The sequence below is a fragment of the Pongo abelii genome, chromosome 6, assembly GCF_028885655.2.
Source record: "Pongo abelii isolate AG06213 chromosome 6, NHGRI_mPonAbe1-v2.0_pri, whole genome shotgun sequence".
NCBI classification, from domain to species: Eukaryota; Metazoa; Chordata; class Mammalia; order Primates; family Hominidae; genus Pongo; species Pongo abelii.
The window spans coordinates 152,890,988-152,905,548 of NC_071991.2; the positions used below are offsets into that span (position 1 = coordinate 152,890,988).

A 14,561-nucleotide genomic window follows, 5' to 3' on the forward strand; every position below is an offset into this window, starting at 1 on the left:
GGAGTATTACGATGGAAATACTGGGGTAGTCTGCAGGGCCGGGTAGAAATGATAGGAAACAAAGCCAGAGAAATTGAAATACCTCTTGGACCCCAGAAGACAGATGTACTGATTTCTGGGATGTCAGGAGCCCAGTGTAGAGCAGCTGGATAGGTCGCTAACAGCTTTCCCTTCTGCTTATCGGGTCTCACACACCTGGATAAACCAGTTATTGAAAGCTGACCTGCTAATGAGAAGCTTCTGGCACTTGCTGGTGTTTCCTAATTGAATGGGTGACTGCCCTGCATCTCAGGGCCGGGGCTGCCGTGTGGATGCCTCTCCATGAGGTTAGCAGCTTGATTTAGATTAGTGTGCGGGACGGGGAGCTCACAGTGGGGTCGAGGAGACACAGCACAGGCTTCTGAAGGGTGCCCTGTCTATTAGGGAGCACCCCATTTACAGATGGGTCATCCTTCAGAAGCTCACCAGTTTCCCAGCGCATGACAGCGGGCAGCTTTTTTTTTTTTCCTATTATAAACAAATCTTCGATGTGACTGCGATGATCTACGGATGATCTACGTATCTGGTTGTGTGATCCTCAAGCACTTATGCAAGGTGGAGTGTAAACAATGGCCAAGACCCAAACTGCAATGTTCCCTGAAGTCCAACCTGCTTGGAGTCCTTGGGAACGTGTACAGTGGTTAACGGGCTTGAGAGGAGTCAGCTGGGAGGGTGAGAGCGAGACTCTGCCCTGCAGAGGGACCGCTGAGGACGGACCCCTGCAGGCCGTCCACACCCACCACGCCTGTCGTCCTCAGGAAATGCAATCGGATGCTCAGAATTTCGCCCCTAGAGCGACTCAGGGCAGTCCCAGCTCAGGAAGACTTCTTTTTTTAACCTTCTGGCTTAGAGCCACAACCCCAGGCTGAGGATGCCACATCAACGGCGTTTCCTCGCCACGCTGCAGGCGTGACTCACGTTTCTAAGCCTGCAGGGTCCACGGGCCGAACGCGGCTACTGAGAGCACAGCGTCCTCCCTCAGCCCCTGTTCATCTGCACGGAGCAAAGCCGCAGCTTTCTCTGCTGTCAGCGCTTTATACGACTCGGATGTAGGCTCTGAGCGGACACGGGCCCGCCCTTAGACGGCGACCCGAGGGGCAAACAGGATAGAGGCGCGCTCCTTTGGAGACCGTGGTCTCGATTTTATCTGCTCCTGGGTGGTGCGGGTGGTTTGCTCTCCAGGCGTGAGCAAAGGCCACAAGGGGCCCGAAAAAATCACCCAAGGATGCAAGCCCGCCACTGCGCTGAGCAGGGTCCAGCCCCACCGCCAAAGCCTGCGCCCCTCCAGGGAGGCCCGCGCGATCGAGACCCGCCGCCTCCCGGCCAGGCGCGGGACACCAGGCGAGGGGAGCCAGGAGCCGAGAGGGGCGGTGCCGGGCCCGCAACCCGACCCTGTCCTCCCTCCGCCTCCTCCCGGCAGGACCGTCCCCTCCCGGGCCCCAGCTCCGCGGCCGCCCCCTCGCAGCCGGCCCGTCCCGCTCGGGCCCGCGTGCCCCGCAGCCGCCACACGCCCCACAGTCCGTGCCGAGGCTCCCGCCCGAGCGCGCGCGGGCCGGCGGTGGCGTGTGCGCACGTCATATGGGCCGTCGGCCTCCCATTGGTTGCGGCCGCCTCACCAGACCGCGTGCGGACGGGCTCGCGGGCGGGGCGGGGCAAGCTCAGGCCACGCCCCTGGGCGGTGCGCGCGGGCGGCGGGTAGGCCGGGCAGGGTCACGTGACGCGGGCCGCTCGGCCCGCCATATAAACCCGCGCGCCCGCCAGGCGCTGCGGCCGAACTTGGGGCCGTCCCGGGCCGTGACTCCTCCTTTCTCCCGCCCCGCCTCCGTTCGGAGAGCCCGCGGGCGGGCGCCTCTTGGTCAGGTAGGCGGCGGGCTGGGATGGGGGTCGCGGGCGGGCTTTGGTCGCGCCGCAGCCGGTCCTCCCCGGAGGTAGGTGGGCGCGGGCCCCGTTGGGTCTTTGGGACGCGGGCCCCGCTGGGGCCGGGGGTGCTGCTCGCTGTGAACTCGGGTCCCGTCCGCCGCTGGCCCCGGGCGGGCGCACGGGGGTCTAACCTTGGGGGGCGGCGCTGCCGCCTGTCCCGGGTGCCGGGGTTCGCGTCCCGCGGGGCCTTCCTCGCTCTTTGTCTCTTCTGAGTGAACTTGATGACCCCCTTTTTCCAGGAAGCGCCTCTTGGACGCGGGTGACCGATGCCCAGATTGCACGACCACTTCTGGAGCTGCTCCTGTGCGCACAGCGCGAGGCGCCGAGGCCCCCCGCGAGCCAGCGCCGCGGGGCTGGCGGCCAAGGTTGGGGAGATGATCAACGCTTCCGTCTCCGGGCCCTCCCTGCTGGCGGCCCACGGTGCCCCGGACGCTGACCCCGCGTCCAGGGGCCACAGTGCTGCGATGAGCGGCCCCGAGCCCGGCGGCCCGTACCCCAACACCTGGCATCATCGCCTGGTGCAGAGGAGCCTCGTGCTCTTCTCGGTTGGGGTGGTCCTAGCCCTGGTGCTCAACCTGCTGCAGATCCAGAGGAATGTCACTCTCTTCCCCGAGGAGGTGATCGCCACCATCTTTTCCTCCGCCTGGTGGGTCCCTCCCTGCTGCGGGACAGCAGCTGGTGAGTACCCCTCCTGTTTCTTTGGAAGTAAAAAGGGTGTCTTTTCGGTTGAAAGTACTTTTCAGCCTATAAGAAGCATGCATTTGAAACTGGAACTATCCACAGATTGAAAGTGTGCATCTCCAGTCTTGGGATTTAGAGAAATGAAGGAGGGGTAGAGAGGACCTGGCACCCCCGAGGGCGGGTTCGGGCCGCAGGTCTCTGAAGTTTGAGGAGGCACAATGATGGAGATGAGGCAGGGAGATAATTGGCTGTTCAAGCAGGTGCTGTGCCAAGCTGACTGAGGGCCCTTCCCTCCTGGCGTCCGGGTACAGCCCCAGCTGTCATCCCGCGCCAGTCTCCCCGGATTGGCCGCCTGGGGAACTGGTGAGCAGCGGGACTGAAAGGCCATTGGTCGCGGCAGCAAACATGCTACCCTGCTGGATAACTGAAAACAAACCCGTCACATGTGTTCAGGAGGCGGTTGCCAGGGGAGCAACTTCTCAGCACGTCCTTCTGCCGGGTCGCTGAGTAAACTGTGGTCTGAAGCCAAACCTCTACCCCCTGAACTGTTAGAGCTTTGTAGATTACCTTCTTAAGGAAAAGAGTAACCCCCTTACGGCGTTTAGATTTTCGTACACCCAAGCAGTAGCATAGATGTTGTACAATGTAACACTGGGTCAGTCTGAGCTGTGGACACGGGGACTGCTGGGTGTGTGTAGTAGACTTTCTTGGCTATCATTGAACCGCTTTTATAGAAATGTTGAGTTGATCTTGGCCCAGCAGATCACTTACTGCTCCTGTAGTCACACAGCATTTGTTTATTTAACGAGCTTGTCGGGTGCTTTCTGCAACCTCAACTCTATAAGCTGTTGAAATGTTAATCCGAAAGTGAGCACCACAAGCCCCTGTCCTTAAGCAGCTTAGAGTCTGGTGGGGAAAACAAACCAGTATGGAAGTGACTCCAGTGCAGTGCAGGGAGCATCCTGTTTGCTTTGTGGCTGACGTTTGTCAGCTGACTGCTGACCATAGGCTTCAGATGCTTTGCTGTGTTCATTCTTTACAGCAATACCATGTGTAGCTTCGTTTGTAGATGTGGAAACTGAATCACAGGTGAAGTCACATCCAAGCGTGCGCAGGTAGAAAGGGGCCAAGCCATCGTTGCTAACTGCTCATGCTGCCTCAGTAGGTGTGTCTCCTGAACTGTGGAAACACATTGCCTCAGTTGACTCACTGAAAACAGCAAGCAGCAAAGAGTTTTGTAGCAGATTAACAGAGGGCTGTGTGTTCAAGAACGAGGATATGTGTCTGGAATGATTAAGCAGTGGGTAGAATGTTTTCATATGTGTTCTCAGAGGGACGGGATCCTCTTTCGTTTTTCGAAACACTTTAACTATGTGGCTGTACTAATTGAAAATTTTTTGAGAAATGTATCTAGATTTAAAATTCCATGTTTCATGTACATTTCGCAGAATAGTTTCTTTCCTTTAACCAAAAACTTGATCTTAGAAATGAAATAGTTTAGCCTTCAGTATTTGTAATTGGAGCCTCAAGGGTTTCTAGGAATATCTGGACAATTTCTCATACTCTTATATTCTACTTTTTTTTAAAACCATCAGCCAAGAGCGTAAGTAAAATTTTTCATAGTATGCTTTTTACCTATTTAGTTTTTAACCTTAAAAGGTAAGATTAAGCTATAGCGAAGTAAAGTTAATTTGGGGGGGTCCGTTTTTCAGAACTCCAAAATTAGAACCTGATTAAGTATAATAAATTGAAAACTGAACATTTTTTATCTGAATGTTTGATGCAAACTGTGTTTCTTGTTTCTCAGTTTAACCTAAAATGTATATTTCTTTCATACTAGACTGAGGTGAAACAATTGCAGGGTTCTCAAGAGCCCTGGGACACAGTGACCCTTGTGTCCGGGCCTCCAACCCCACAGGCTGGCACCCCACTCCCCGCTACAGACATTCATTCCTGCCTTCATTTTTGCCATTTTATTTCTCTTTTGGAATGCCATTCCTTCCTACCTGTCCAAATTCCAAGTTCATGTCTATAAAGAATAACTATTCCAGACCACAGTGATCTCTTCTTTCTCTGTGTCCTGGTTACATAATCCATATAATTTTACACATGAGAAAACAAACATGCAGGGCCACGTCCCATCAGAGGGCAAGCTGGGATTTGAGGCGAGTTTTCTCTTCCTGGTCTGGTGTTCTTTCCACAGCTTGAGGCTTGACCATGCGGGAACCAGATGGAGAATAAGCGAAGACTGTGTGGGGCTGTCTCGCCCCGTACTTGCCCACAGGCATGTGTGCACAGTAGGTGCTCAGTGTCTCGTACAGTACATGCTAGAACCCCCGAAAATCAACTCCAGGGCCACTCTAGGAGCATGTGACCCAGACTGAAAGTCACATCAGCAGATATGTATCTCATCACGTACCCAATCCAGTACTGGGTGGTGGCAGGAGTGTCAGAGCTGTGATGTGACAGGGTGTGGACAGATGCTAACCTTTTTATTGTAAGATAGAAATCACACTGGATGAAAAGGCAAGGTGAACTACATAGTCGTTTAAGTTCTGTGTGCTTTAGGCAAACGTGGATATTAAATATAAGGTTACATATTGCTCATATTAATATGAATAATCCCTGCTTGATTCCTTTCAGTGTTTACTGAGACATGTTCAACTACACTAAATAATAGTGATTTTTAAAAAACTTTTCTACAGTACAATTTTGTGGGAGTGGTACTCAAAGAGAACAAGAATATAAAATCACTCTGAAGTTGTAGCTGATAATTTTTTCTAGGAAAAGGACTGGTTTGAGTAATGTACTATGTTACTAATGACCACGTTGAAATTCTGGAACTTGAATCTGCTGTATTCTAACATTGTCATCTTTTCTAAAACAGCTGTTGTTGGCCTACTGTACCCCTGTATCGACAGTCATCTCGGAGAACCCCACAAATTTAAGAGAGAATGGGCCAGTGTCATGCGCTGCATAGCAGTTTTTGTTGGCATTAACCACGCCAGTGCTGTATCCTTAATTTTCTGTGCTATGTCCAGAGTATCTTCTTAGGTTATATATTGAAGCGTTTTGTTTTGTTATATACTCAAATGACTCCATGTGATAATACAGACATGATGGTGTTACCTACCCATTTCAAATTACTAAAAAGAGAAAGAAGAATGGGGCTATTGATGACTTCATAGTAAAATATATTGTTTTATGGTCAAAATGCTAGCAGCATTTTATATGTAGCTTTCAGCAAGTTTATTCTTATGGTTAAGTTTTTGACTCCGTGATGGCAGGGAGATTTCAGGTGATCTTAATGATTACTGTAACCTGTATCCAACAAATCCTTTCTTTAGCTCATTACACAGTTTTTATGGACAGTGAATTATTTGTGGTACAATAATAAAATACCCATGTTTTTAACCCTTGTGGTTTTCTTTATGCTTTTTATCTTAATAAGAATCAGCGAACTTTTCCTTAACTTTTACATCACCAGAAATTGGATTTTGCCAATAATGTCCAGCTGTCCCTGACTTTAGCAGCCCTATCTTTGGGCCTTTGGTGGACATTTGATCGTTCCAGAAGTGGCCTTGGGCTGGGGATCACCATAGCTTTTCTAGCTACGCTGATCACGCAGTTTCTCGTGTATAATGGTGTCTATCAGTAAGTGTGTTTTCAAATATTGGCTTTGGAAAGCTTACTTAACTTTCATTAAAACATCCACTAAGCTTAAATATTTTCATATTTTATTTGGTTTTTATATAGAATGATACAGATTCAGGCATGAAATTCTCAAAAATGCTGCTATCCATAACTTAATGTAATGCAAAGGAAAACCAAGTAGTAGCAGTTACAACCAAACAAATACGAACATTTGTAACATTGGATGGTTGATATGCGTTCTGCATATCCCACTACAGAGCATCTGTGATGTAGAATGGGCCAGGTGAAATCGACTGCTAAGGCACAGTTTCTTTTCTCGCTCCAGGTATACATCCCCAGATTTCCTCTATATTCGTTCTTGGCTCCCTTGTATATTTTTCTCAGGAGGTGTCACAGTGGGGAACATAGGACGACAGTTAGCTATGGTAAGTGAAATGATCATATTATCTTCTAAAACTTGCGTCTCTTTACCTTGATAGAGTGACTTTACATGATACATTCAAATTTGTGTTTATATATTCTGGTTCAGACTTGAGTGACAACTACTGAGAAAAGCTTATATTTAAAAAAATAGGTAATGATACCCAGGTAATTCTTTGCTAAATTATAAAGATTCATAGATGCATAAATTCTTAATATTTGATCTAGAAAAGGAACTAGAGCCCTCGCACTGCCCCTTTGAATTGCAGATGTGGTCAGTGTTCTGAATTCTTGAAATTTCTATAGTAAGCAGTAGAGAAAGTGACTGGTGTGTGAGTGTCCCCTCCTCCTTCACCATCGGAAGCAGATCTGGATGACCTCATGCAGTGATACTTTGCTCCCTGAGCATCAGTCCACCAGTGTTTCTTTTCACAAAATCAGATTGGATGCAGATGATGCTGGCCTCTTAGTCTACAGTCAAGCAAATCGAGCCTGAGGCTGCAGAATCTGTCTCGGGCCAGGGCAGGGCCTGGTGTGGGCGGGCAAGGGGACAGTCTGGTTCAGGCAGGCAGCACCTTTCTGTGGGGCAGGTGGCCCTGGGCATGGAGAAGTGGTGATGAGAGCACCGCTGCACGTGGCCGGGTCACTATGTAGACGGACTGTCCTGCCTGAACATTGCATCTGTTCTTACTGCAGGCGAAAGCAGCGCTACCCCGCAGAGCTTCTCTCACAGCCCCCCTGAGGGAGATGGAAAGGTGGATGAACTCCAGGATGGTTTTAGCAGTTCTCATTAGTTAAAAATTGACATCTTAGCACTTCAATTTAAAAAAATAGAGGTGGACTTTTAAATGTTATTTTGAGTTGACTTTGGCAGGCTGAAATAAAGTAAATTAAAAAAAAAAAACCTATAGCTGTTGCTTTCGGAGATAAGCTCTGGGAAAACTTATCTTGGTACCTCATGCTATTTTTAAAACAGTACATTTATTTTTGCCAGCTGATACCCTTCCGTGAGGAGTTGAATTTGAAGGCCACTTGGCTGTTTCACAAAAACAGAAGTAATTACAAGTAGAATTTGCAGTGTTCCACTGGTTACTGAGTCTCTGCTGCCAAATTTCTCATGATGGAGAAGAAAGGACTTTGCTTGCTTGCTTGCTTTTTTTTTTTGAGACAGAGCTCTGGAGTGCAGTGGTGCCATCATAGCTCACTGTAACCTTGAGCTCCCGGGCTCAAGCAGTCCTCCCACTTCAGCCTCCGAGTAGCTGGGATTACAGGCACATGCCACCATGCTCAGCTAACTTTTTTATTTTTTTGTGGAGATGTTATCTCCCTGCGTTGTCCAGGCCGGGCTCGAACTCATGGGCTCAAGCGATCCTCCCACCTTGGCCTCCCAAAGCACTGGGATTATAGGCGTGAGCCTGGCCTTGCTTTTGTTAATATTAAAAATCTAGTCGGATGGTCCCACATGAAAATAGTATGTTGTTTTCATGCACTCGCCATCATCCCCGTTAACAGTCTTCAAAGGAGAGTTGGCAACTCCATCATTGCTTTCTTGCTTTGAGATTTTTGTTTCAGTACTCTTTGGGAGAGAATTCCTAAGAAGGTTTTTAGAATAAAATTGTCCTCAACCAGATTGACTAATTACACATTATAACTACAACTTGAATAACATTTAAAGAGTTGGTTATTTCTGTATGATAGGTTGATGCTGTTATATGTCAAGGCTTTTTAAATCGGTTTTAAGAAATAAGCATTATTTTGGTGGAGGTAGAAATTTCACAACATTCATAAACTCTAAACATCTAGAAATGGTTGGAGGAAACATTTTCAGTTTTGAAGATAGTTTCATTAAGTAATCCCTGCTGTGCTCCTTTGCTTACAGAAAAAAATGTTAAAGGTAACTCAAAATAGGACAGTTGGTGTAATTATAATTCTCCTTACTTCAGCTTTCTCTTCATCCTTTTTATTCTTTAAGCTTGGGGGAAAATGTTTGGATGTTCTCATATCTTAAAACTGGAGGAGAGAGGCCGGGCACGGTGGCTCACGCCTGTAATCCCAGCACTTTGGGAGGCCGAGGCGGGCGGATCACGAGGTCAGGAGATCGAGACCATCCTGGCTAACACGGTGAAACCCCGTCTGTACTAAAAATACAAAAAAAAAAATTAGCCGGGCGTGGTGGTGGGCGCCTGTAATCCCAGCTACTTGGGAGGCTGAGGCAGGAGAATGGCGTGAACCTGGGAGGCGGAGCTTGCAGTGAGCCGAGATTGTGCCACTGCACTCCAGCCTGGGTGACAGAGCAAGACTCCATCTCAAAAAAAAAAAACTGGAGGAGAGAGACCACTGCCTTAATCCCCTTCCCTACTGGGCTATGACATGAAACTGACCTCTGAGGTTCTAAGCCTAACCCCGCCTACCACCGTTTTTATTCATAAATACTTAAATCCTTACCTCTGGATCTCAACTGTTACTCTTTTTTCTCTTCAAAATTTGCAAACTCATTTCCATCCATCAAACTCCGGAAATGGCCCAGGGGCTTCACAGTGCAGTCCCCTGCCTCCTGCTGCATCCGTTCCTCAGGCTGTACCCCAGGTCGCATTCGTGGTGCGTGTTTTCTCCCAGGGCAGCCTTCCCCACATTCCACTCTTGTCATACTGTTGACTCACAAAATGGAAGTGGCTGGATGTTCCAGTGATAGTATCTAAGAGCTATTGGTTTAAGGTTGAAACCTACACCAAGTAAGGCTTTGTGAAGGGAGGTGACGAGAGTGAAGTTGATGACAGTCTGAAGGTGAAGAGATTCCAAGGCTCAGTTCAGCACCGGTACCAGACCCGCCCAGATCCAGGGTAATTCGAGGTCTGTGTTTGGTGCTGATGGTTTTGCCCAGTGCACTTGACACCCTCTCCTTCTTAGCTGTCTCAGTTCTCTTCAGATGCCTTTGTTCTAACTGACGCTTCCCTCCCTTAAGAAGAAACATAGTTACTTGCAAGAATAACCATGCTCAAAAGTTACAAGTTGGCTTTGCTTCAAGTTATATGGTCTCCTAGCTTTTTCTATGTGGTATTTTCACCCCCACATGCCATTGTCCTTTGTGTCCGAAAATACAGCAGAAACATTTGTTATCAGTCTGTTATGGTTTTTTTGTTTGCTTTTTGTTTGTTTGTTTTTATCTTTTTTTTTTTTTTGAGATGGAGTCTTGCTTTGTCACCCAGACTAAAGTGCAGTGGCACAATCTTGGCTCACTGCAACCTCCGTCTCCCAGGTTCAAATGATTATCCTGCCTCAGCCTCCCCACGTAGCTGGGATCACAGGCGCCCACCACTGCACCTGGCTAATTTTTGTATTTTTGGTAGAGACGGGGTTTCGCCATGTTGGCCAGGCTGGTCTCGAACTCCTGACCTCAGGTGATCCACCCGCCTCAGCCTCCCAAAGTGCTGGGATTACAGTCATGAGCCACTGCGCCCGGCCCAGCCTGTATGTTTAAAAGAAAATGAGTCTGTAACCATCATTTATAGAACTTGTAGTTGTTGCTGTTTGTAGCTTCAAGTCCTTTCTCAAGAGTAAGCTGCAAACTGCCAACAGCAATCAAGCCTGTCCTGCTTCCACTGCCTGGCCCCACTGGGCCACCTGGAGGCAGAGTTCCGCCCACCTCAGTGTCAGCTTGGGATTTAATTTTCCGTTCCTGTTTTTGATTGACCCAATTCAGCTGCTAATGATAATAATACTATTATTGTTATTGAGGGTTTACATTTATCGGGCTCTTACTGCTGCACAGGAGGCATTGTGCTAAACGTTTCCATTGTTAGCCAGTTTAGTCCTCATAACACAACTCTTTGAAGTAGAAACTATTATTAGCCCATTTTTAAAAGGGGAAATTGCAGCTTAGGAAGATTAAACAACTTGGCCAAGTGGGTGGCGGAGGTGGACGTGGCACCATGCTTCTCATTAGCATACCACACTGCCCTTTCAACACATAGCTCGCACCTGCCTTCACCCTGGAAGTAGGTTTACAGCAGCCTTTGTTGGTGTCTGGGTTGAGAGGAGGATCCATATTGCCATTTACAATGTGCCACCATTAGGCAACACTGCTGGAAGTCCCTGTGCCACGTGTCAGGTCCGCCCAGGCTGGTTGTCATTCGTCTCTGGCGTCTTTGTGTTCTTACGCTAATGCCAGGCCTCACTGTGGCCTCTGTCGACCAGGGATTGTAAAAGTCCACTTGCCATTTATTTATCAGCACATTCGTGAACAGGTAGTCAAATGTGATGACCAGTTTTCTTTCCAGGTTGCTGCCAAGAGTTTGCTCTTTTGTTTTCTCGCTGCAGTTTGTATAGAACCCTCCCAGTGTTCATATTTAACAATTGGCAATGCTTTCACATTATCAATTCCTAAAAGCATGTATGTTTCGTAGAAGATCTTATTGTGTGTGTCCCCAGGGTAGTAACTGGCATACCTGGGTGACTCAACCCAGACTCGTGAGTTTCTTACCTGTCTGTTTAGATGAGAGGATCTTGCGGTTTTCTGGATGAGTAATCTCCTTCATTGCTGAAGGTGAGGCGCTCAGCTCCTTCCTCTTAAAGTGAATGGAGGGCAGTTAAGTAACATGGGAAGTCACAATTATGAGGGAAAAAAAATCTGTATGGAGGTTTCTCTTTTGCCCTTTAGCAGAAGCTCCATGGCCTCAGGAAGGTCATTTAATCTCTCTGGGTTTGCTTCTTCATCAGTGAAATACTGTTCTCTATTGAGAATTTACCCTGAGGTGCCTGGTCATAGTAGTAACTGTAGTGTCTACCTCTCAGAAGCTCTGTGAGGGTCAGATGAGGAAGAATATGTAGAAAGGATTTCCAAACTGTGAAGCTCTGTGTGAATTGAGGGCACACAGAGCTTCAGTATTACAAAGCATGACCTATTTCCAATGTCTGTTTCAACAAACTGCTGGTAAGGTGGGTTATAACACAGGCATCAGATACTAATAAAGGTTTGTGGCAGAAACCTCCCTTCAGATAAAGGTTCAATCCCTTAAATTGCAGTTAGAACTTTCAGGAACCTGTCATACCCTAAGCATCACCATGCTTTGATAAAATTGGGTGTTTCCTTTATATAGATATTAATTTAGTTATACTTTCACCAATATCTTACACTTATATAACAGGCTTTATATAAGGGCCTTAGCAGCATAATTTCGCCTGAGGCAGAGAATTATCCTAATTTTGCAGGTGACAGCTGTGGCTCATGGGGCCAGAGCCATGCGGACGGCGCAGGGGAGCTGGGAGAGCCGGCCTTGTGCTCTAGTTCTCACCACATGTCCCACCTCTTAATCTTGTTTCTTCAGTCAAAGAAAGTGTTAATCTTTCCCATGTTAGGACCTACTTAATTGGTAATTAAAATATTTGTATATTTAGTGCTAATTTTTTCTTTCCTTTTTTTTTTCCTTTCTACACATAGGGTGTTCCTGAAAAGCCCCATAGTGATTGAGTCTTCAAAACCACCGATTCTGAGAGCAAGGAAGATTTTGGAAGAAAATCTGATTGTGGATTATGACAAAGATTATCTTTTTTCTTAAATAATCTATTTAGATCGGGCTGACTACAAATGACTCCTGGAAAACACTGTTCACCTAGTCTAGAATAGGGAGGTGGAGAATATGACGACTTACCCTGAAGTCTTCCCTTGACTGTCCGCACTGGTGCCTGTCTGTGCCCTGGAGCATTCTGCCCAGGCTGGGCGGGTTCAAGCAGGTGGCAGTTTCCCAAGTATTAGATTTCATTCATGTGATTAAAACAAGTTGCTGTATTTCAAAGCCTTGAACTAAGACTCAATTACCAACTCTCAGTTTTGTATCAGTGCCCAAAGGAGGTAGGTTGATGGTGCTTAACAAACATGAAGTATGGTGTAATAGGAATAATATTTATCCAAAAGATTTTTTAAAATAGGGCTGTGTTTAAAAAAAAAAAAAACAACAAACAAGAAAAGCAGCAGTGATTATAGAGAGGTCACACTCTAAGTGGGGTCGCGGCGTGGCCACGCTTCACGGTCATGCTCGTTCATCATGCAGTGGTGTGTTTACACGGTCACGTGTGTGTATCACCAGTGGGTCAACTGCTTTTCATTCCACCTGTGGAAGTTTGTGTAGACAATCTTACTGAGCAAAAGGCAATGAAAAGTCTTGGTTCCCACACTGCAATATATTGGAATTTTCACCTCAGTTTGTGAAGTTTATTTCGAAATCCATAATCATCTAAGAGTGAGTACCTGTCTGCCATGTATTTCAATCTTAGTGAGCCAAAATTGTTTGTTTCTTTGTTACTACAGAATAGAGATGACTGTTTTTTGCCACAGCCCTATGGAATTTGCAATCTGTGATTGCCTTGTAAAAAGGAGAGTGCATATGTCACTGCATTAAACATGTGGTGTTTCTAAATAGTCAATGATATTGGTGAGCACAATGTATTCATTTAATGGCATAGACCATACCAGACCTAATTTGCAAGTATTGGGTCTTAAACTTCAAGTGCAATGTATATGAAAACCAATCTGAGCCTTGTATCTCTTAAATATTTATTTTTTTTAACGTGTGAGATGTTCGAGAGAAGGTTCTCCATTCATTTCAGTGCTGCATGGAGGAAACTCGGCAATGATTTCTTTCAGGTGTGAAGTTCCTTTCGTGTTACACCCTCCACTGAACCCTCAACCTTCGAAATACTCCAGTTTTGTGGGTTTAGTCATTTTTACTTACAAATTTACCTTTTTATGTTTTGCAATTTACATGTGTTTGGTTTGTTTTAAATTCTGTGAAAGTGGCTTGATTAAAAGACTCCTTTTAAATGGAAGCCACCAGTCAGCAGAATGGAAGCTTAGAGGAACTTGCCTGTGAGCGCTGATCTTTGTGTTTGGTTTTGTGTATGTAATGATCTTTGCTGGGGTTTTTTGCTTTGTTTTGAGGGAAATGTCTTGGAGTAAATTTTAAGTTCCTGAAGCTAATTTGTTTTAGAGGAATTTTGTTTTTTAAAAAATAGGATCATTCTGAACTTCAGAATGACCCCCTTATATATCTTCTGAAAATGAAAACAGTTACATGAAAAAAATTTCCAATGAAGATGTCAGCATTTTATGAAAAACCAGAAGTTATCAGATGAAAGCAGTGAGTGAATCTTTAAAACAGACTTGATCGTGCACACACAATAAGTCTTTCTCTCCGAAACCGGAAGTAAATCTATATCTGTTAGAAATAATGTAGCCAAAAAAATGTAAATTTGAAGATTTTTTGCCAATAGTTTATAGAAAATATATGAACCAAAGTGATTTGAGTTTGTAAAAATGTAAAATAGTATGAACAAAATTTGCACTATACCAGATTTGAACATCTAGTGAGATTCACATTCATACTAAGTTTTCAACATTGTGTTCTTTTTGCATTCATTTTTTACTTTTATTAAAGGTTCAAAACCAAGTGTTGTATTTATGTTTGCTTTTTAAAAAACAGTTGGGGTGGTGTTCTCTGTGTAGGATGTTAGAATTTGTAATGGAGAAATATTTTGCAGTTCTTCAAATTTTACTGAATTTTGACACAACCTCTTGGGAAGTATTTGAATCGTCCTTCAATATACGCAGGGCATTGGTTCCAGGATACCCCACGTATGCGAAAATCTGCATACTCAAGTCTGGCACTTGGCCCTATAGAACCTGCGTACACTAAAAGTCAGCCCTCCTTATACGTGGGTTTCACATTCAGCAAATAAACCATGTTTGGTTGGAAAAGCTCCATGTATATAAGTGAGCCCACAGGTTCAAACCCTGTGTTGTTCAAGGGTCAACAGTATGTGTTTTTCTTATGGTAGAAAGTTAAGTGCAGCAC

General features: G+C 46.1%; 1 protein-coding gene across 2 annotated transcripts; it reads left to right on the top strand.

Moving 5' to 3' along the window:
- The first annotated feature begins 1,699 nt into the window (after window positions 1-1,699).
- Window positions 1,700-14,156, top strand: INSIG1 (insulin induced gene 1). Of its 2 annotated transcripts, none has more exons than XM_002818715.4 (6): window positions 1,700-1,899; window positions 2,199-2,637; window positions 5,528-5,652; window positions 6,128-6,294; window positions 6,620-6,719; window positions 12,152-14,156. In XM_002818715.4, the coding sequence occupies exons 2-6, from the start codon at window positions 2,226-2,228 to the stop codon at window positions 12,179-12,181; spliced, it is 834 nt and encodes a 277-aa protein (XP_002818761.1). In that variant the 5' UTR covers window positions 1,700-1,899; window positions 2,199-2,225; the 3' UTR covers window positions 12,182-14,156. The 2 variants fall into 2 exon arrangements, with proteins under 2 accessions (XP_002818761.1, XP_009241740.1); XM_009243465.4 differs by having other exon boundaries at window positions 1,801-1,967.
- Window positions 14,157-14,561: the final 405 nt, after the last annotated feature.